This window comes from Oryctolagus cuniculus, chromosome 5 (genome assembly GCF_051225735.1).
Source record: "Oryctolagus cuniculus isolate XC-2025 breed Fujian yellow rabbit chromosome 5, ASM5122573v1, whole genome shotgun sequence".
NCBI lineage: Eukaryota > Metazoa > Chordata > Mammalia > Lagomorpha > Leporidae > Oryctolagus > Oryctolagus cuniculus.
The window spans coordinates 84,874,766-84,897,564 of record NC_142871.1 but is presented as its reverse complement, the minus strand read 5'-3'; the positions used below and the strand labels follow the sequence as shown (position 1 = coordinate 84,897,564).

The 22,799-nt window shown below is 38.4% G+C and overlaps 2 protein-coding genes across 16 annotated transcripts in view; one reads left to right on the top strand and one right to left on the bottom strand.

Moving 5' to 3' along the window:
* Nucleotides 1-19,242, top strand: part of SLC35A1 (solute carrier family 35 member A1) — a 44,420-nt gene extending 25,178 nt beyond the window's left edge. For both annotated transcript variants that reach the window (XM_002714566.6, XM_070073803.2), the window contains 6 exons: nt 6,090-6,249; nt 6,543-6,695; nt 11,831-11,897; nt 13,469-13,645; nt 14,048-14,182; nt 18,331-19,242. In XM_002714566.6, coding sequence (XP_002714612.1) covers nt 6,090-6,249; nt 6,543-6,695; nt 11,831-11,897; nt 13,469-13,645; nt 14,048-14,182; nt 18,331-18,458 — 820 coding nt within the window. In that variant the 3' untranslated portion in view covers nt 18,459-19,242. The remainder of the gene's footprint in view (nt 1-6,089; nt 6,250-6,542; nt 6,696-11,830; nt 11,898-13,468; nt 13,646-14,047; nt 14,183-18,330) is intronic.
* Nucleotides 19,243-21,756: 2,514 nt separating this feature from the next.
* The window catches only part of RARS2 (arginyl-tRNA synthetase 2, mitochondrial), a 64,246-nt gene continuing 63,203 nt past the window's right edge, over nt 21,757-22,799 (bottom strand). For all 14 annotated transcript variants that reach the window (XR_016233862.1, XR_016233863.1, XR_016233861.1 and 11 more), the window contains 2 exons: nt 22,300-22,363; nt 21,757-21,872 (listed from right to left, as the gene is read on the bottom strand). Coding sequence is in view for 4 of the 14 variants with exons in the window: in XM_070073799.2 (XP_069929900.2) it covers nt 21,786-21,872; nt 22,300-22,363 (151 nt within the window). In the remaining 10 variants the exon portion in view is untranslated. The remainder of the gene's footprint in view (nt 21,873-22,299; nt 22,364-22,799) is intronic.

Here is a 22,799-nt window from a genome sequence, read left to right as displayed (position 1 = left end):
TTATTGAGACTTGCTTTATGGCCCAATATATGATCTATCCTAGGGAATGTTCTATACACTGATGAAAAAAAATGTGTATTCTGCAACTGTGGGACGAAATGTTCTGTAGATATACGTTAGGTCCATTTGCTCCACAAAGCAGATTAACTCTGTTGTTTCTTTGTTGATTTTTTGCAGAGTTCAGGTGTCCATTGCTAAAGTGGGGTGCTGAAGTCTCCCATTCTATTGTATTAGAGCCTGTGTTTCCCTTTAGATTGGTTAACATTTGTCTCTCTCTCTCTCTCTCTCTTTTTTTTTTTTTTTACAGGCAGAGTGGGCAGTGAGAGAGAGAGAGAGAAAGGTCTTCCTTTTGCCGTTGGTTCACCCTCCAATGGCTGCTGTGGCTGGCGTGCTGCGGCTGACACATCACGCTGATCTGAAGCCAGGAGCCAGGTGCTTCTCCTGGTCTCCCATGGGGTGCAGGGCCCAAGCACTTGGGCCATCCTCCACTGCACTCCCGGGCCATAGCAGAGAGCTGGCCTGGAAGAGGGGCAACTGGGACAGAATCCAGCACCCCGACCGGGACTAGAACCCAGTGTGCTGGCGCCGCAGGCGGAGGATTAGCGTATTGAGCTGTGGTGCTGGCCAGATTGGTTAACATTTGTTATCAATAGTCTTGTGCCATGACATCGGGTGTATGTACATTTATTTTAGTCACATCTTTCTGTTGAATTGATCCCCTAATCATTACAAAATGTCCTTGTTTGTTTAACAGTTTTTGTCTTAAAGTCTATCTTGTCTGATTTTGGGATGGCTACTCCTGCTCATTTTTGCTTTCTATTAGCATGAACTATCTTTTTCCATCCTTTCACTTTCAATTTGTATCTTTGTTGGTGAGGTGTGTTTTTTGTAGGCAGCAAATAGATGGTTCCCTATCCTGTTATATATTGAGTTAATTACACTTAACTTTGCAGATGATAAGAAATTTATAACAAAATTTAATTGTCTTAAATTCATGAGTATTCAGCCTTTGAAAAGAATGAATTCCTGTCATCTGTAGCAATCTGAAGTAGTTGGAACTGAAGAACATCATGTTAAGTGAAATAAGCCAGACACAGAAGGCCGAATGTCACGTGTTGTCCCTCATATGTAGAAGATAACAAAACTCAATCTGAATGCAAAATAGTGATTACTAGAGGCTGGGATGGTAGGTGGGGTTAACAATGGAAGTTTGGATAATGGTATTTAAATCAGAGTTAGACTGAAGGAATAAGTGCTCAGTGTTACATAGCCTGGTGACTGAGTTTAGTTCACAATAACCTCTTACATATTATATGAGAAAAAAGAGGAAAGTAACATCAGTAGGTTGATATCCTGATTTGATCAGTACATAGTGTCTGTAATGTATTAAAGTGTTGCATTGTAGTCCATTAATTTGTATAATTGTTATTAAAAATTTTTTAAAGTTTAATGGAAGAAATAAGATATTAAAAAATGCTGCTGTGTTCCATTATAAACACAGTCCTTGGTAACCTAGCTAAGGATTTTATGCCTCCTATTAGTCTTCACCAGATGAGGAGCTGACAGAGGCTTACTTTTGACTATACATGGGTCAGAAAGAACTGGTTTCACCCCGTTGATGAAATTTATGGGTGGGTGGGTAGTCAGTAGTGGATCTCTTTTGCAGTCAGCATGGAGTTTCGGGATTTCTTCAGGTAGCAAAGAGTTGCACACAGATTCTGTTCCAGTGATAAAAATTAATTATTAAAATAGGAAATTCAATCTGAGAAAAAAGACTGTATCTAAAAAAAAAAGACAAAAAAGCATGTACTATACTGAGTATATATACATATATATATATTTAAATTTATTTATTTATTTGAAAGAGTTACAGAGAGGCAGAGGAAGAGAGAGAAAGAGAGAGGTCTTCCATCCGCTGGTTCACTCCCCAGATGGCCGCAACTGCTGGAGCTGAGCTGATGTGAAGCCAGGAGCCGGGAGGTTCTGCCAGGTCTCCCACACAGGTGCAGGGGCCCAAGGACTTGGGCCATCTTCCACTACATTCCCAGGCCATAGCAGAGATGTGAATCGGAAGTGGAGCATACAGTATGTGAACTGGTACTGCTGGTACTTCATGCAGCGGCTTTACCTGCTATGCCACAGTGCCAGCCCGTGTGTGTGTATTTTTTCTTAGTTCTCTTACCTAGCAATGTCAATTTGAAAACTAAATTTGTTTTTACAGTTTTTATATATTCTTGTTTTATTTGAAAAGTAGAATAGAGTATGAATGAGCTTCTTTCTGTAGGGTCACTCTGTAAATGCCCGCAACAACCCGGGATGTGCTGGGCCAACCTGAGGCTAGTAGCACAGAAGTCAGTCTGGGTCTTCCATGTGGGTAATGGGGACTCAAGTAATATCTGTTGCCTTCCAGGTACACAATAGGAAGAAGCTGGAATCATAGCCAGAATTCAAACAAAGGCATTCCAGTATGGGGTTAAAACAAATTTAATAAATTTGTTTTTAACAAAAGGTGTTTATTAAGGTGCTGGTGACTTGATTTCCAAGAAAACATAGTATCAGGAAAATGAATATATGGCATCTATTTTTATTGATTCTTTTACATAGTGTATTCCAGGCTACAGTATCTTTAGAATTGATAATTTATTTTTGTCTCCTTAGTAGTAAAAGGATAGATGAATACTAATGTTTTTTGGAAGATTGATCACTCATGTTACGTTTTTTGCAATAACTTTAGTGAGTAAAGCTAAATACAAAGCTTAGGAGCTGTTTTCTTAGTAACTATGTTAAGCAGGATTTAATCCAATATATACTTGTCATTTAACCCTGTTCTTTTTTTGTGATTAGATCACTTTTTGTGTGATTAGAATTCTACTTATTCTTCCTTAAGCCTGCTAAAACTCTTGTCTACTTTCTGACATTTTTTTCTGTTATTGAACTTTTTGTTGTCTTCTATTCTTTTGGCATCTGCAGCTTATTTCAAATATATGTAGGGTGTGTGTGTGTGTGTGTGCAACATTGCTATAACTGAAAGGTATTATGGTGAAATTTGAGCTTTTAAGTAGTTAGTATTCTGATATACTTTGGTTTCTTTAATAATTGCATTAGAGAAGGAACTAGAAAAAGATATGTAAGCTTTTCTGGCAGTGGAAAAAATAGTTCCTAAGCATTCAATAAAAAAGATATGGCTAAAAGAGACAAAACACTGAAGATTTAATCCTGATATGCTACACTTCACTGGCTTGCCACACTGAAGGAAAACAGTACTTAGGTTGGTTGCCAGTTTGTTTTCTCAGTCTTTCTTGCTATGTGAAAGCTGAAAAATGAGGGAGAAGACCTGAGAAAGAAGAAAAGTTATAGGGAAAAAAAGAAACTACAGCAACCTTGATTATTAGTGCAGGCATAGTGGTTAGAGTAGCAGTTGGATCCTGTGTTCTGACAGGGCAAAAATCAACTCCGTTCTGTGGAGAGCCAGAAAAGTCACTGGTACTACTCTAAGGGATGAGGGTAAAATGGCATTGTCCATAGCTGAGGATTAGCAAAAGTCACTTCAGTAGTGACCTAGTGGGTGGAAAATCTCTCTCATCTCTCTGTCTCTGCCTTTCAAATAAATAAGTATATTTAAAGAGGATTCACCTTGAAGAATTTTATGAGAGCTAAGTGGATACTGGAGGAGGTTCATTGTTGGGGAGAGCACAAACAAGTACCTATCATTAGTTCTTTAAGGGTACCACTTTGATTTTTTGTTGTTGTTGTTGTTGTTTTTTAAAGATTATTTATTTGAAAGGCAGAGACAGAAAGGCAGAGGCAGAAAGAGGGAGAGAGAGGTCTTCCATCCGCTGTTCACTCCCTAGATGGCTGCAACTGCCAGAGCTGCACCAAACTGAAGCCATGAGCCAGGAGCTTCTTCAGGGTTTCCCATGTCTATTGCTTTCCCAGTCCATAGCAGATAGCTGGATCGGAAGTGGAGCAGCAGAGACTTGAATTGGCACCCATATGGGATGCTGGCACTGCAGGTGGCTGCTTTACCCACTATGCCACAGTGCCAGCCCCAAAGGTACCATTTTGAAGATACATCCATGTATAAGCATTTTAGAAGGGCACTAAAAAATAGTACAGTGAAAGTAGTATCCTGTACTTAACACCATCTGTAAGATTTATACCCATGCTATCATGTAATACTAGTGATAACTGTGATGAAGAAAATGTTCAGTTGTCTTCTAATATATCATCTTGTTAAGATGGACCCCCATGATTCCCCTGTTTTAAGTTTTTCTTCAATTTTTTTAAATTGAAAGGAAAGCATTCTTGAAATATTCTTTCTACTCTTTGTCAGGAAAATGTATAGGATAGTTTAGATTTTTATTGAGGAGAAGTTAAAAAAAAAAAAAGAGTTTAAGGGGCCAATCTTTGGAAACCTAGCAAACTCCACTGTATCGTCTATCAGGAGAGTGATCTTTGGTAATTCTACCTCTTCTGATATGAGTGTAGTTCACCACCAGGCTGTGTGCATTACCTTTCAGCATATAGCCTTACCATTGTCGAGTGGAGGGTGCTGAATTTGGCAACAGGAAAAGATCTGTACCTAAGAAGGATGTCTTCTGTTTCTGTGCCTTGGCCAGATTTCCTGTCTTAAGCATTTTCTTGGGGGTGGAATATTCTGCAATGAATACATGGGCACACATAGCCAATTTGACATGATGGACTGTTGCTCCCCCCATAACTTAGGTAATTGTTTTTGTAGTTTTTAAATAAGAAAAAATTCAAGTCACACTGTTGATTATAATTTGTTAGCCAAAAAAAGAAAGAAAAGAAACCAAAAGAAAACTGAGTGTGATTATCCTGAAGTTTGAGTTGAAATAGAACTATCTCACCCATTAAGTATTATGATCTTCAAGAAGATACTGAGAATTGCATTTAGGACCGTTTTGTAAAGTACTTCTTTGGGGCCATTGATGCTTATTAAACACTGTTGATGCTTATATTAAACATTGTTTTATTTTTATTTTCAGGAAATAAGTAAGCTGATTTATAATTGTGAAACATGAGCTGGATTAGCCAGTTCCTTCTGAGCAAAAATAAAAAGTTATGAGTATGCATAATCAATGTGCAGTCAAGTAGTAAATGATATACATTACACATAAAGCTTGCATTTGTTGGGATTAGTAGATTACTGATTTCTTACAGAATTTTACAGATATATTAAGTTGTAATATATCATTCTACTGCTGTCTTTCATAAGCACTGAATGTATTTGCAAATAATATTTATCTAAATCACTAATTGCTAACCCTGGTAACTTCCATAACTACCAAAACCCTTTTCTACTTTTCAATGAGAATTTAATTTTTAAAAACCTTAAAATATGAAGTATTTTAATATTTAATACTTTAATATTTATATTTATAAAATAAGGGTGAACTTGATGCTTTATGGTTACAGTGGCAGACAGTTAATTTTTTTTTAAGATTTATTTATTTATTTGAAAGTCAGAGTTACACAGAAAGAGGAGAGGCAGAGAGAGAGGTCTTCCATCCAATGGTTCACTCCCCAGTTGGCCGCAACAGCTGGAGCTGCGCCGATCTGAAGCCAGGAGCTTCTTCTGGGTCTCCCATGCAGGTGCAGGGGCCCAAGGACTTGGGCCATCTTCTACGGCTTTCCCAGGCCGTAGCAGAGAGCTGGATCGGGAAGCACCCATATGAGATGCCGGCGCTTCAGGCCAGGATGTTAACCTGCTGCACCAAAGCGCCGGTCCTGACAGTTAATTTTTTATAGGTGATATCAACAATCCTTTTTTTCCTGCTGTCTCATTCTTCATATATTTAAAAATTCTTGGAGCTCTGAACAGAGGTTAATGGTGTAAACCTGGTTGTCATATTTTTCCAAATAGAAATAGTAATTTTCACTTGGGAATGCATCACTCTGTGTTTAGCAAATCTACAATTAGTTGGTAATTTTTTAAAGTGTGTGCTAAATTACATTAATGGCCTTAAAACAATATAGTTGTCCTGTGTGTGAAGGAATCTTATTAAAAGAATGTTGTTTTATTTTCTTCCCTATCAACCTTCCCTCTACCTCTTTTATTTTCTAAGAGAAACTGGTAGTCTGGGTAGATTCAAGACGTCTCTAAGTGAAAATGTCTTTGGGAGCCCCAAAGAACTGATGAAATTAAGTGTACCATCTCTGGTATATGCTGTTCAGAACAACATGGCCTTCCTAGCCCTTAGCAATCTAGATGCAGCAGTATACCAGGTAAGTGGAACTAATGAGAATAAAAGCACAGAATCTTTAAAAAAAAAGCATTTTTATAGTACAAAGATTTTTATTAACTCTTTTATTAATTCTGTTATCAGAAATAATATATTTGTTTCAGAGACTAATTCTAGTCATTTTAAAAAAGTTATAGAAAATGAATTTTATGAAAAAACTATGCATAGACTTAAAATTTTTTGCATCAAAATCATTATCCTTTGATTCCATTTCCCATGAACATTCTGAAGTACACTTGTATTAAATGAGTTTATTAACTTACTGTTTGTTTCTAGGTGACCTATCAGTTGAAGATTCCCTGTACTGCATTATGTACTGTTTTAATGTTAAATAGGACACTCAGCAAATTACAGTGGATTTCAGTTTTTATGCTTTGTGGTGGAGTCACACTTGTACAGTGGAAACCAGCCCAAGCTACAAAAGTTGTGGTAAGAAATAAACCAAAACAGGAAACTTCCTATTTTATATATTTCAAATAGTCACACTGATACAAATGCAGCATGATTGTATTTCTTGGATTTAAAATAATCTTTGCATATTATAGATCAACTCTTTTCCTTTAGAATGTTACTAAGGATGGTAATAGTTGCTTTCGGTTTCTTAGAGAATGTGTAAAATGTATTGGGGATAGCAGGTATCTTAAATGTAATGTATTATATTCCTTTTGTTTCATGGATGTGAAAATCGCAGTCCAAGGAGATGACTGTCCAAAGAGATAACATTAATAGCTACCTTGTGACTAGCACTGTGCCTGTTTCCATACAGTGTGTATTTCAGAATGTTGGGGCTCTTTATACCTCAGAAACACTGGGAAAGGTTTCTTCCATTGACTTTTCATCTTCTCCCTCAACTCAGTCTTTTACTCTTTGGCACATATTTCTACTGTCGATGAAGAGGATGACAAGGGAGGAATGTTCTCATAATTGATAAAATAGGACAAAAATGACCTTTACTTCTTTAAGTTTTGAAGAGTGAATGTTAGGGTACATACCCAATCAGTTATTTCCCCCAAAAGAATTAGGAAATGTAGCTGTAGTGAATGACTTTCTTAAGGTCAGCAGTTTCTCTGCTCAATCACTCTTCAACGTTTAGCAAATGGACTGGTTTTTTTTAGGAATAGAAGACAGCTGGGAATGTATGGAGTGCCTGTGAAAACTGGAATTCTGTATATTTTTAGCAGTTACTCTCCAGCTTGGTGGAGAGGTACTTGTTTTGTTTTCAGAAAATGAGTTTTAGATTAATATTTATTGCCTTCAGATGATACAGAAGATCATTTTCTTGATGACATTTCAAAATACTTACCAAATATATAGGGTACATTTAACTCAGTTGTAGACTTTCAGATAATTTCTTTGGAAAATAAGACACCTAAAAGTTAAATATGGGGGCTGGTGTTTGGCACAGTAGTTAGGATGCTGTTAGGGATCCCCATTTCCCATGATGGAGTGCCTGGTTTGAGTCCCTAACCCTTTTCTTCCAACTCAGCTTTCTGCTAATGAGCACTCTGGGAGGCAGCAGTGTCCCTGTCATCCACAAGGGAGAACCAGATTGAGTTCTGGCTCCTGACATTAGTCTGGCCCAGCCTTAGCTGTTGTGTGCATTTGAGGATTGAATCAGCATGGAAGATGTCTGTCTCCCTCTGTTTCAAATACAGGTGAAAAAAATTTTTTAAAAGTTAACTATGACCTTTAAGTGATACCTATGCCATTAGAAACCATGTTACATCTGCTTCATATAGGTAGTATATGTGGAAAGCTTAGTGGGGAGCTGTAGGAAGCATATCCTACTTTTGGAAATTACTTCTAGAAAATTCTCGTGTTTTAAACAGGATATAGCTTCTTGTCACTACCTGTCGTCATTCTTTGTTCTTGTTAGAATAATTCAGATCCTTACTAACTCCATATAAATGTTTGAGTACAGTTTTTTTTTCTTTTCTTTTTTTTTTTTTGACAGAGTGGACAGTGAGAGAGAGAGACAGAGAGAAAGGTCTTCCTTTGCCGTTGGTTCACCCTCCAATGGCTGCTGCGGCCAGCGCGCTGCGGCCAGCGCACTGCACTGATCCGATGGCAGGAGCCAGGAGCCAGGTGCTTTTCCTGGTCTCCCATGGGGTGCAGGGCCCAAGCACCTGGGCCATCCTCCACTGCACTCCCGGGCCACAGCAGAGAGCTGGCCTGGAAGAGGGGCAACCGGGACAGAATCTGGTGCCCTGACCGGGACTAGAACCCGGTGTGCCGGCGCCGCTAGGCGGAGGATTAGCCTAGTGAGCTGCGGCGCCAGCCCTGAGTAATCCTTGCTCCCCTATCCTGACCTCCATTTAAACAATCTCCCCCCACCCCCACCTTTGGAAAAAAAAATTATCTATTTGAAAGGCAGAGTTAGAGAGGTAGAGACAGAGGTCTTCCATCTGCTGATTGATTCCCCAGATGGCCACAATGACCAGGGCTGGGCTAGGCTGAAGCCAGGAGCTTCTTTCAGGTCTCCCATGTAGGTGCAGGGGCCCAAGGATTTGGGCCATCTTCCTTGTGCTTTCCCAGGCGCATTAGCAGGGAGCTGGATAGGAAGTGGAGCACCCATGTGGGACGCTGGTGCTGTAGGCTTGGGCTTTAACCTGCTGAGCCACGGTGCCAGACCCTAAACAATCCTTTTTCTATAATATAGTTCTCAACAGAGCCTTCCTGATACTGGTTCCTGCCCAACATTTCCTTATATTTTTCTTCTAGAAAACTGTCTTTCAGTATGTCCTAAACCTTTGTCCTATCAGACCTTGCCTGAGTTGTGTAAGGTAGTTTGATACTTAGCATCTTTATTTGGGGAAGTGAGGTATCCACTTTATAATTGGTTATACACAACCACATGTAGCTGTTTCATATAGAGTTTATCTCAAATGTATCTTGTGTAGTGGGCTTATTCTGAACCAAAAGATAGGATGTGTCTATATACTTACAGCTTATCTAGTTAGCTTTGAGTTATTGTTCAGCCCCTTGAATTCTCTTCGTTAGCTTTCCTTTGCATATTATGTCTTCTAGAGTTAAAGAATGTTTTGAGTCTTCACTGAAAATTTTAGAACAGGATCAGAGTTTGTGGCTGTGTGTTTTAGACCTTTTCTGATTTTTTTTAACCAAGCCTTTGATCTCTCATGGCTTTTATGAGTCAGGAACTGAGGATACTTCAGCTCAGTGGTTCTGGCCTAAGATCTCTTAAAAGGTTGCCTTCAAGACATTGGCTATGGGCTATAGTCAACTGAAGTTCTTACTAGGGTTGGAGGATTTGTTTCTAAGGTGGCTTGTTCACATGGCTGGCAAGGAGGTGCTGGTGGTTGTTCTAGCTTGATTTTGTTCTATTAATTAGCATTTTTTCTGTATGAGTATTCATTGTACTGTTATCCTCACTAATTTTGGCTACAAAAATATTGTGCAGTTCTGTCAAATTTCTTCATAAACATGGTCTCTGGAATTCCCTTCCTCACTGAATACTAGGAATCTTTCAGTAAGGAGATCTGGTATGTCTCAGTCTTCGGGAAGCCACATTATTTTCCATTAATTACCATTAACGTTTTTAAGTGCTTCCAGTCATCTGTTAAGTGTGTTCTAACATTGTAATCAACAGAACAGTAACAGCTATAATTACTTAATACTAGTATTATTCTAAGTGCTTTACATAAACTAACCAACTCTTCTTAGTAGAGACCTTTTGATTAATTTAGCTAGATTGTCTTGATAGCAAAGTAGAGGTCTTGGACATTAGTTCCCCTTAATTTATTTAAAAATCATTATTCACAGGGAAATTGGAGACTAGATTTGGGCAGCTCTTTTTCTTGCCATCTAAGAGTATATTATCCAGCTAAAGAAACGTAGTCTTTTCTTCCTGAATAAGCATACTTTTAAAAGCCTCCTTTAAGGATTTAAAGTATTTTTTTTGGAAATCTCCACTTAACTTAGTTTTCCATTTCTTGGTGTTATTCTCCTGGTTACATTTCTCTTGCTGATCTGCACTTCAGTTCTTTCACTGCTGTAAAGTTGGAATTCAGAGATGAGATCCTATTTGATCATGTGGATTTCTTTATGTACTCTGCTTTACTCTTCACCAGAACCTCCTTATCACTCTTGACTTGCTTTCTCACTAGCTAGGGAATTCAAACTTGAAGTTTTATATTGTTGATTTTGATTTATTGACACTTGGAGCACATCTCTTTGGTCTGTTGTATTTAGCTTGGCTCATGCTAAGATGAAATGCTTCCTTTCTTCCAAAGCTTCCATTGTGGCCATTTCATACTCTAGCAGTTTTTTATCAGTTATGTCCAGAGAAGCGGTTTCTGTTACTGTTTTTCCTAACTGTAGAGAGAGTAGACTGGTGGGAAAGCAGGTCAAGAATTGTCAGGCTTGCTGTTTTTAGCAGTTTTAGCTTCCTAGCAAATGTTGGGATAACTGAATGCTCATTCTAGGATTCCTTCTTCTCCTATCTATTGCCAGTCTTGTAATTCATGTTAGGAAAGTAACTGTGTTAATCAATTGTAGTTTATAGCAGTGGTTCTTGAACTTTAGTGTATATCACAATCAAATTAGAAGGGTTGGTTAAAGCAAACTCCCAGGCTCATCTCCACAGTTTATGACTCAGGAAGTCTGGGGTAAGGCCTGACAATTTTCACTTCTAACATTTTGTTCCCAGGTGATAATGCTGCTGCTGGCTCAGGGACCATAGTTTGAGAACCACTGGTCTCTAATGGCTTCTGTTTCTCCTTTAATCTTCATGTAAACACTTAGACTCAACTTTTCTCTCTCAGGTACTTACCATAAAGTACTCTCCTTACATCAGGCGTATATATTTTAAACAAAGTGTATGTTTCCTTGTCATATTAAGTCATGTATTGCAACCCTCTAGTATAGGGATGGTATTGAGCAGTATTTCTCTGTCAAGAAAGGTAGTGAAAACTCCTGAGGCATTAGCTTATGGAAAACAGAAAAAAAAAGTTGAAATACAATAGATTAGGATGCCATATACAAGCAGCTCTTACCACTTGTCTCATAGTATATTTACTTTTCAACTTCTCTTATATGTAAAACTGTTTAAACCAGAAATATGAATCATATTCATTCATTATATGAAAATAACAGTTTATCTGGTACCTAAAACTGGGAATCTAAAGGCCAGCAATTCATCTTTTGAATGATAAGGGATAAATAAGTTGTTATTATACCATTTCCAGGGTCGATGCTATAAAGCCTTGAATTAGACTGGTTGTGGAAAACAAAATTATGCAGACTGACTTTGCAAAAGTATGCCAAGAGTATTTACTTGTATTAGGAATCAGGAGGGATACATGTCATATTAAGCATATAATATGGCTATGACTTGAGGGACAGACACATTTTAACTGAAATCAAGTACTTTGATAAATTTCTGGGCTGGTCTTTGTGTTTTGTTTGGCCCTATCTATTGTATGGAATAGTTAACTCTAATATGGAGCATAGTTTTAGTAGAACTATAACTTTTTTTGTGTGTATCTCTACTCATGGATGAATTTTATGTATTACTTACTAAAGTAACTTAAATATTAATATTTCAGGTGGAACAGAATCCATTATTAGGATTTGGTGCAATAGCTATTGCTGTATTATGCTCAGGATTTGCAGGTAAATCATAAAAGTATCATTTTATTCTTTTAGTTTTTTTTTTAAAAATTATTTATTTGAAAGTCAGAGTTGCACAGAGAGAGGAGGAGAGGCAGAGAAAGAAAGTTCTTTCATCCACTAGTTCACTCCCCAATTGGCTGCAATGGCCAGAGCTGCGCCGATCCAAAGGAAGGAGCCAGGAGCTTCTTTTGGGTCTTCCCATGTGGGTGCAAGGGCCCAAGGACTTGGGTCATCTTCTGCTGCTATCCCAGGCCATAGCAGAAAGCTGGATTGGAAGAGGAGCAGCCGGGACTAGAACCGGCACCCATATGGGATGCCAGTACTTCAGGCCAGGGATTTAACCTGCAGCGCCACAGTGCTGGCCCCAGGACTCTTTGACTAGGAAAGTAAGCTGAATATGGAAGTAAAATATTGCTTATAAATAAGATGTTTATAAGGAGAAAATCTAAACTTAGGAATATACTTAATTAATGAGTATCATGCTAACATTTTATTCTTAGGACCAACAAATTAGGTACAAAATTTGAGTCACCTTAGAAATAAAATGTTTGATTTTTAGTAGTATTTTTGAAAAATTAAATGTTGATATTTAAGACTGTTTTAGTTTAGCTTCTCTATGATCAATTGAGGAAACTGAAGGTAGTTTAATATCCCTTTATTCTTGGGAGTAACAAAGCACTGGGTTTTGGTTTTCCCAGATGTAAAGTCAAAGGTGGAAATAAGAATTACTGTTTTATGTTTATTCCCATTTTTTGGATCCTTCGAACATATATTCATTAAAAGAATCTTATTTTAAATTAGACTTTTCAATTGCTAAGACTGTAACAGGATAATTATAGTTAAAATTGTAATGTCATTGTTAAACATGCACTCATTTGAGTATAAAATTTATAAGACTGGAATGTAATTGTTTGAGCATATGGAGCTTCATGTACTCTATTGGAGTATCTGAAAAAAAAAAATGTATCTTCAACCCCAGAAAAATTTATTATTTGATTAGGAAATTCCTGGTCATTCTGAAACTGTATATGCACTTGGCTTCTAGGAACCTGCTTTAAAGGAAAATGGCTTCATTTACAAATGCTATTTAAATTTGATTTTGATAGTATTTTCTGAAAAAATTCCAAATGGTGATTATATGGTTATTGTACAAACTGAGGAGTATTACTAACTAGGCAGATAATAGTGATATTTTCAGCTGACCAAAGTAGTCTCATTTTCTCCTAAAGAGTACAAAGAGCTTTTGTGATCTTTCTTACTGTTACAATAGAGAAAATATTTTAAATAATTTAACAGGCCCCTGTTAAATATAGTTTATAAAGTTCCCTTAATTATTAATATGTATGCTCTGTAAAAATGCAGTTAGGTAATATTAAGTATATCATGTTTCACAATCTATATAATGAATACACATTTAATTAACATTAAGTATTTTTACTCCTCAAATCATATGCTTTATGTATATGTATGGTTATAAAAAAGACATTTTTATATAACATTTATGTATAAAAAGACATTATAAATCAATTCATAATGTCTTTAATATTTTATGTCTAATTTTCTTCTTTCAGGAGTATATTTTGAAAAAGTTTTAAAGAGTTCAGACACATCCCTTTGGGTTAGAAATATTCAAATGTATCTGTCAGGGATTGTTGTGACATTAGTTGGCGTGTACTTGTCAGATGGAGCTGAAATTAAAGAAAAAGGATTTTTCTATGGTTACACACATTATGTCTGGTTTGTCATCTGTAAGTATCCATGAATTAAAGGTTCTGTATAGATGCTTTTTGTTCAAGCTAGATGTCTACTTCAAGCCTTTTATAGCATTTTGAAATTATTCCTTTCATACTGTGAGTACTAGTTTGAAAAACTAATTTTGGCTTTATTGACTTACTTTTGTGGCATAGATATCCCAAAGCAATTTTGACTTCTAATCAAAAGTGTCTAATGTGTTAGCAATAAATGTGTACAATTTAGTAGAACACATAACTCTTGGGGCATCTGAGAAACAGTGTTATCTAGGAACTACTATTCACTTTTAGTACAAACTCTGATGATTGCTTCTAAGGGAAATAGAGTATTTTCCTTTTCCTAGGTATATTAGGATGGCATCTTTGGGGATGTGTTAAGATTTTCTTTCTGTCTTCCAGTTCTGGCAAGTGTTGGAGGCCTTTACACTTCTGTGGTGGTCAAGTACACAGACAACATCATGAAAGGCTTCTCTGCTGCAGCAGCCATTGTGCTTTCTACCATCGCGTCAGTGACCCTGTTTGGATTACAGATAAGTATGTCCTGTTTTTTTATTAAGCTGTTAACGTAGAAGAGCATCTCGCTTCCACAGTTCATTTCTTTTCTTAAAAATGGCAGGTAGCCATAGTATTTCTAGGAATGCCTAGTTTTGTTAAAATAATTTATCCTTTAAATTCAACAGTTCACAGTTGTATGAAGTGGGTAAGAAATAGTTTAATAGATCCCAGAGAATAAGCTGATAACTGCTGATTCTATGTGAAACTGAGGGCTACTCAGTTATCAGAGAGAGCAGTTTTGGGACTGGATTAAGATGGCGGAACAGGAAGGGGACTTATGCTCTAGTCTAGAAAGATAGTTTAAAAAAAGTGGAAAGAGTGCAGTCTTGGTGCCAGTGCTGTGGCGAAGTGGGTAGAGCTGCCGCCTGTAGTGCCAGCATCCCATACGGGTGCTAGTTCGAGTCCCGGCTGCCCCGCTTCTGATCCAGCTCTCTGCTATAGTCTGGGTAAGCAGTGGAAGATGGCCTGGGTTCTTGGGCCCTTGTACTTCCGTGGGAGACCTGGAAGAGGCTCCTGGCTTTGGATCGGCACAGCTCTGGCTGTTGCAGCCAATTGGGGAACAAGCCAGCAGATGGAAGACCTCTCTCTCTGTCTCTCCTTCTTTGTGTAACTCTGTCTTTCAAATAAACAAATCTTCAAAAAAAAAAAAAGGAGTGCAGTCTCAGGGAAGAATTAAGAAAACAGCAGAGGAAAAGCTACACAAAATAGAGGAACACAGTGGATCTATGTTGGTATGTTATTATAGACTAAGTATGAGGAAAATCAAATATCTACATTAAATGAAAGGAAAAAATCTGGCCTATATTTATATTGCATTTTAAAATTGGCATCTGTTACATATACAAGCAGACTTTATTTATTTAAAAGGCAGTTACAGAAAGAGAGGAAGAGCTCTTCCATCTACTGGTTCATTCCCCAGATGGCCTCAATGGCCAGGACAAAGCCAGGAGCCAGAAGCTTCTTCCACTCTCTCATGGTTGTGCTAGGTGCCCAATTCCTTGGGCCTCCTTCCCTGATTTTCCTAGGCGATTAGCAGGGAGCTGGATAGGAAGTGGAGCCATCAGGACTCCAACTAGAACCCATATGGGATGCTGGGGCTGAGAGGCAACAGGTTATCCTGCTGTCTCACAGTGCAGCTGCCAGCCCTATAGTAATTTTTAAAAAAGATACCTTAAAAAGATTTATTTATGTATTTGAAAGCCAGAATGAAAGAGGGAGAAATATTATACATCTACTGGTTCATCTCCCAAATTGGCTACAACAGCCAGATCTGGTACAGGATGATGCCAGGAATCAGAACTGCATCCTGGTGTCCGACATAGATGGCAAGCACCCAGGCACTTGGGCCATCTTCTGCTGCCTTCCCAGGTACATTAGCAGGAAGCTGGAGTGGAAGAAGTAGTTTGGGACTAGAACTAGCACTCCAAAATGGGGTGTCAGTGGCTTAACCCCATGGTGCTACAACGGCCTTGTCTTTAGGGTTTTCCATATTTAGAACTGTGTCATCTTCAATTTGATTTGATTTCAGAATTCTCCTTTTGTTGTACTCCTGAGAGTTTAATGTGTCATAGTGACAATCTTTTCATGACTATTTGGGCTTCTATGGATCTACTGTATTTTAATGTATTTTTCTTTAAATAGGTTTTCAGTATCATTATTCATCTCTTTTTCAGAGATCCCCATAATTCTAAACTTTTTTTCATGATGGTCTTAGAATTTTTTTTTCCTCTGTCTGGCTTGGATATTTCATTAAGACCTGTTTTCAAGTTCACGTATTCTTTCTTCTGTTTGACCCAGCCTCTTGTTGAAGTTTTCAGCTGTGTTCATTAAACAGTTACTGACTTCATTTCCAAGATCTCTGTCTTTGCTGAGTTTCTCATTTATACCATGCATTATTTTCCTAATTTTATTAAGCTGTCTTCTGTTGTGTCTCTTGCAGCATTGCTATAATCATTATTATTTTTTTTGAGAAGTAGAGTTAGACAGTGAGCGGAAGGTCTTCCTTCCATTGGTTCACCCCCCCCAGATGGTTGCCATAGCCAGCACTGTGCCAGTCCAAAACCAGGAGCCAGGTGATTCCTTCTGGTCTCCCATGCAGGTGCAGGGGCCCAAGTACTTGGGCCATCCTCTGCTACCTTCCTGGGCCACAACAGAGAGCTGGACTGGAAGAGGAGCAACCAGGACTAGAACCTGGTGCCCATGTGGGATGCCGGCGCCAAAGGGAGAGGATTAACCAAGTGAGCCATGGCACTGGCCCCTATAATCATTATTTTGAATTCTCTCGCTGAGGCTAGGTGAGGTCGGTGAAGGCAATGCTTTGGCTTCCCAGGCTGAGACGAAGATATGGTGCTCTGTATCTCAAAGTCACTGGGCCCCTGCATAGCCTCGGGGATGCATGCTAGGCCCACACAAGGTTCACAGTGATATGGGCTAAAAGTAGTCCATCCCAGTAGGATGTAAGTCTCAGCCGGGTGTCCAGGCAGATGCAGAGGCTCTGTCTGCAGTGAGTAGCTGGAGGATAGGAGCCTTTAGACTATCTGATACTGGGGCTTACCACAGCAGGTCTGGCACTGAGCTTCATCCCAGAGCCCTGAACTCACCTCACCTTCCTGCTCTACTGTACAAAGTTGGGAGTTTTGCTCCACTCTCTATTGGATGTTGGGGGAGGTCCCTAGGCTGCCTTGCTAGGTAGGGTCTGAAAGCTCAGTCAGCAGGTTCTGACTTGGTTGTAGGTTTAAGATCTATGTTCTGGACTTAATTCCTCTTTCCTCCATTCTGGGGAAGGGGCAACAGGCAGCTCCTTCCTTCTTCATTGTGACTTACCTCTTTATACTAAATCTAGGCTCTGTGGTCTTTCACTTCACTTTCTGAACTCTTGAAAAGGTGGCTTGGTGGGTAAATTGCCATTCAAATTGGTCTCTTTGAGAAGATACTCAGCTTCCATTTTGCTCTACTTTCTAGATGCTTCTCTTAAATTGTAGTTCTGATTCATCCTTATGTTCAGTCCTTAGGCCTCCAGTCCTGAGGAGTATTTGGTAATAGCATATACAGTGTTTTTGATCAATGTTCTGTCTTACTGATGGTCAACTACAATGCCTTAGCAACCTTTCAAATAACTATTTAAAAGTAAGGAAGATACCTCTCTCCTGTTTCTGAAGGCAAAGCTAGGCTTTTTTATTTATTTTTATTTTTTGACAGGCAGAGTTAGTGAGAGAGAAAGGTCTTCCTTCCATTGGTTCACTCCCCTAATGGCTGCTACGGTTGGCGTGCTTTGCTGATCTGAAGCCAGGAGCCAGGTGCTTCTCCTGGTCTCCCATGTGGGTGCAGGGCCCAAGCACTTGGGCCATCCTCCACTGCACTCCCGGGCCACAGCAGAGAGCTGGACTGGAAGAGAAGCAACTGGGACTAGAACCCAGGGTGCCAGCGCTGCAGGCGGAGGATTAGCCAAGTGAGCCACAGCTAGGCTTTTTGAGTTATTAGAAAACTTAAATCATAGTTTGATGTCATTTCTCTGCATGCCATTTTTTAAAGCTGTTAAGATTACATTATTGTAATCCATATAGAATATGGTTATATGGTTCCATTTTTAATATAGTTTTGATATTACCATTTAAATGTGACTTGTCAGGTTTGAACAATTGTAATTCGGTTTCTTGATTAAGACGAAAAAGAGGTAAGAGAAAAGGCTAACACGAAACATTTTTTTTTAAATGGGGAATCACCACTTTATCTCCTATTCTGAAGTTCTTACTGTTTTGCGTAACTGGTCACCTAATTCTGAATTTTGCTCTTGTATTCTAAACACATCTCACTGTATTTCCTTTTATGTTTATAGAATTCTTTTGAATGTGTATGTTTTATGTAGAAGTCACTGCGCTTTTGTTAATTAGTCAGAAACTGGCAAACTGGTGTTCTAGAGAAGTGCAGTCATAATCAGTGTTCATCAGTCCCTTCATTTTACCTTTTCTTCTTTTGCTAGAATGGATGAGCATTTCATCCTTACCACCCTGTGTATTTCCCTTATGATGTGACAGTAAAAACTCATGAATAAAATGTCAGAATTTCCAAATGATTGTTGTTACAGAGTATAAAAGGCAAATGTGTGTATGTGTGTTCTTTCTTTTCAGCACTTACTTTTACTCTGGGCACCATTCTTGTATGTGTTTCCATCTATTTGTATGGACTACCCAGACAAGACACTACATCAATCCAACAAGGAGAAACAGCTTCAAAAGAAAGAATCATTGGTGTGTGAATTGAGCCTGAAGAAAGATGACTAAACTGTTTGCATTATACTAGAGCCTTAAGTCAATCCCAGAAGGAAGCTTAAACAAATAAAAACAACAAAATCAACCACATGGCATAAGAATCAAGAAACAAGCTGTCACAGGGAATTGCTAATACAGAGATTTAATCTGGGCCAAATGGGGTCAAGTTGTATTTTAAAATGAAGGAATTTTATTGTATATATATGATGTACATAAAAATATGGAGATGACATGGTATTTAAGAAAATCATGTGAGGCTACAATATTCAAATAACTAGGTTTGGGACAATGTTTAAAGGTTGAAGTGCCAAAGCCATTTCTGTACTAACTGTTCCCTTTTTCAGGTACCAGGGGAGAAGGACAACCCCTCAAAGTTCTCCAAAATTCAGAGTGAATTTGTCCTAGCAGCAGTAAAGCCCTAACTCTTTTTTTATAAGAAAAAGGCAAAAACAAGAAAGGTAGTTCAGAAACAAACAGAATGTGTAACTCCTCAAGTGGAATCTATTTCATAGCTCAGACAATGATCTCTGGGTGGCGACTGGGTACTCCTTTAATCCTATATTTGTGCCATTCATTGTCTGGTTCCTGTTTCTTTGCCGTTAGAAGATACACTTTTTTTCAAAAAAAATTTCTAATGTCACTTTTGTACTTTTTTTTTTATAAAGTAATGTTAATTGTTGGACTCTCAAATAATTTGTGTAATTGCAGTGTTTTTAAAAATATTTCTATAATGTCAATGGAAAATTCAGCAATAAAATTAATTTATTTGTATTTAGTCTGTTTAATCACTTTTTATATGGTAATAGACCAATAAGTCAGTGCAAAAACATAACTTAAACCATAATATTTTCTTTGGTTGCAAGTACCACTTAAAATCAACTCTGCCAAGCTGTAACCAAAAGATGGAATTTAGATCACAATTAAGGGCACTAGTTTGGGGCTGGCACTGTGGCACAGCGGGTTAACACCCCAGCCTGAAGCACTGGCATCCCATATGGGCGATGGTTTGAGACTCAGCTGCTCCACTTCCAATCCAGCTGTCTGCTATGGCCTGGGAAAGCAGTAGAAGATGGCCCAAGTCCTTGGGCCCTTGCACCCGCATGGGAGACCTGGAAGAAGCTCCTGGCTCCTGCTTTCGGATCAGCGCAGCTCCGGCCATTGTGGCCAACTGGGGAGTGAACGAGCAGACGGAAGACCTCTCTCTCTGCCATCTCTCTGTGTAACTCTGACTTTCAAATAAAATAAATAAATCTTAAAAAAAAAAAAAAAAGGGCACTAGTTTGAAGGAATTCATGAACAGTCTTTTCAAGGGCTGTTTTTCTGAAGTCCTGGCTCTATTATTATTGTTCTGGTATTATACTTAATTATACGCAGGAGGCTACCGTTGATCTCAAAGGGGGAACGTTTCTCAGAGAAGTAGAGGCTTACTGAACATGGAAAGCATGTTTCTGCTGTACATTTTTATTCCATGGCTGGTTTGTGCTAAGGGAATTTTAACAATAAATATAGAAATAAAATTAAATAGAAAATATATCTGGAAGCTAATTCACTTAAAATTTAGACTGCATGGATGAGTCTTTTCTGAGACCATGAAGGCAAATCATTCTTGCCAGTATAAAAGAATTCATTCTAACTAGAGAATCTTTGATTCATGCTTCTCTATTTGTAAAAACAGACTGTCATTAGTCTCCATTTCAAATTATGGCTTAATTAAATATACTACATTTTATAAAAAGATCCTTATATGAGGGAGTCTTTTAAACAGTTCATAGAAATACATATTGTGAAAAACTGCATGGGTTTGAAATCTCATGAAAATAAACATTTTAATGAAATTTTCTATGAACTTTTTAAAGTATCCTCATACAATGTCTATTCAAATGTATTCAGTTCTTGAGTTTACACAGTTAAGATACCTATATCCTACTAAAAGGTAAGCATGGGTCTGTTTTTCTGGGAGTATTTGTCAGCTATATTAAACAAATATGCTTATTTTTCTTCTGAGAGGCAGAGAGATGATGGAGCTCCTATCTGCTTGTTTACTGCCCAAAGCCTTGTGACAGCAGGTCTGGGCCAGGCAGAAATCAGGAGATGGTAACTCAATCCAGGTTTCCCACATGGATGGCAGAGATCCACCTTCTTTAGCCATATTACCCTCCGCATTGGAAGGAGACTGGAACCGGGAGTGAAGCAGGGACATAAACAGGTACACCAATATAGGATGTGGGTGTCTTAAACAGTGTCTTAACTGCTAGATTAAGTGCCCACCCTGATGGTTATGTTTGATTTATTTATATTTAATTAGAACCAGCCACAATTAAAATAGAAAAAATTTTCCCCCTCATAAATTATTTGATGAAAATATCTCATCGTCCCAGTTATAAGAATAGTTTCTAAGAGCCGGTGCTGTGTTTTGTGCTGGGTTAAGCCACCATCTATAGTGCCGGGATCCCATAAGGATGCCAGTTCGAGTCCTGGCTGTTCCACTGCCAATCCAGCTCCCTGCTGATGTGCCTGAGAAAGCAGTGGAGGATGGCCTAAATGCCTGGGCCCCTGCACCCATGGAAGAAGCTCCTGGCTTGACCCGGCCCAGCCCTGATCACTGTGGCCATTTGAAGAGTAAACCAGCAGATGGAAAATCTCTCTTTCTCTCTCCCTCTGTAACTCTTTTTTTTTTTTTTTTTTTTTTTTTTTTGACAGGCAGAGTGGACAGTGAGAGAGAGAGAAAGGTCTTCCTTTTCTGTTGGTTCACCCTCCAATGGCCGCTGTGGGTGGCGCACTGCGCTGTTCCGAAGCCAGAAGCCAGGTGCTTCCTCCTGGTTTCCCATGCGGGTGCAGGGCCCAAGGACTTGGGCCAACCTCCACTGCACTCCCAGGCCACAGCAGAGAGCTAGACTGGAAGAGGAGCGACCGGGACAGAATCTGGTGCCCCTACTGGGACTAGAACCAGGTGTGCCAGCGCCGCAGGCGGAGGATTAGCCTATTGAGCCGCGGCGCCGGCCATGTAACTCTTTCAAATAAGTCAATAAATAAACTTAGGAAAAAAACCAGTTTCTGGTAAGATGACATCCTTCTAAATCTTAAAGACACTACAATGTTGAGTTTTCTATAAACGTCTAAGTACCTACTGACTATGAGGGAACCCAGAAGACTTTTTTCTTAAAGGATAAAGATTGAATATTCAAGTTGACAAGTCACATTTAATAAAATAAATATTTTGGCAAAAATGAGTATAAATTCTATTCTGAACAGCAAGGCATGTAAGAATAGGTGACTCGAAGTGACTTAGCATTAAAAGCCATTTTAATAAGAAATTACATTCTGCATACAGGTGTGATTCCAAGAAGCTTCATTCCATTGGCTAAAACAGAACGGACAGCTTTGAAAAGATGAAGTCTGGCCTACAAAATAAACAATGATTAAAATGTTCAATTCGATGATAGGCTAAGTATAACTTTAAAAAATGATTTTTAAAGTAATTTTAATTTTCTTCTAATTCAACACAGGACAATATCTTAATGTGCCCTAGATTTACTAAAGGCAAAGAAATTCTAGCTATCACTAGGAGTGTGACAGTATCAGTATATAATATAAGTGGAACTAACTCAATACTACAACATTTAATGTAGGAAGATGTGCTTCATAGTTTAGTATTTTTGGGAAGTATATCAACATTGATTATTGCAGTCTAAATCTAATTATTACCCAAGTCAATAAGTGTACTACAGTTCAACAACAATATTATTTTAGAAAAATTTACAAGACTGACTTAGCAATACTAGTCTGAACACACTGTGGGTTCTACAGGAGATAATCAACATAACTTACCCCCGCCACTTCGGGAGGACTGTCTTTTATGTGCAGTGTTTTGTGTGCCACAGCTGCAAGATGACTGAAATGGGAAGAGAGAGATGAGGATCAGCAGTAGATTCCCCTTGTAATATATGAGCTACATATCTGACTCCCAAGTTAAAATATATAAAAACCAGGAACTGTTGAAGAAGGTAACCAGATTTGTAGTGCTGAGATTGGAATTCACTGCTTCTCTATGATGGATAAAGTAAAACACACTACACTCAAGCTTTAGATCTTGTTCTTGGTTTTCTTACTACCAAGTAGCAGGTTATTAAAATTATAATTACATTGTTAGTTTTACAAATAGAAGAGATTCCTTTTAGCTTTTTCTTAGTTAAGCAGCCTTTAAAATTAGCAGTATAAGACAGTATGGCTCTTCCCCATCTATAGAGTGAGGTGGTAGCATACAGACGATGGTACTGATCCATGCTGCACACACCGGTCACTCTTCTTCAGAGCACCTTTTCTTTAGG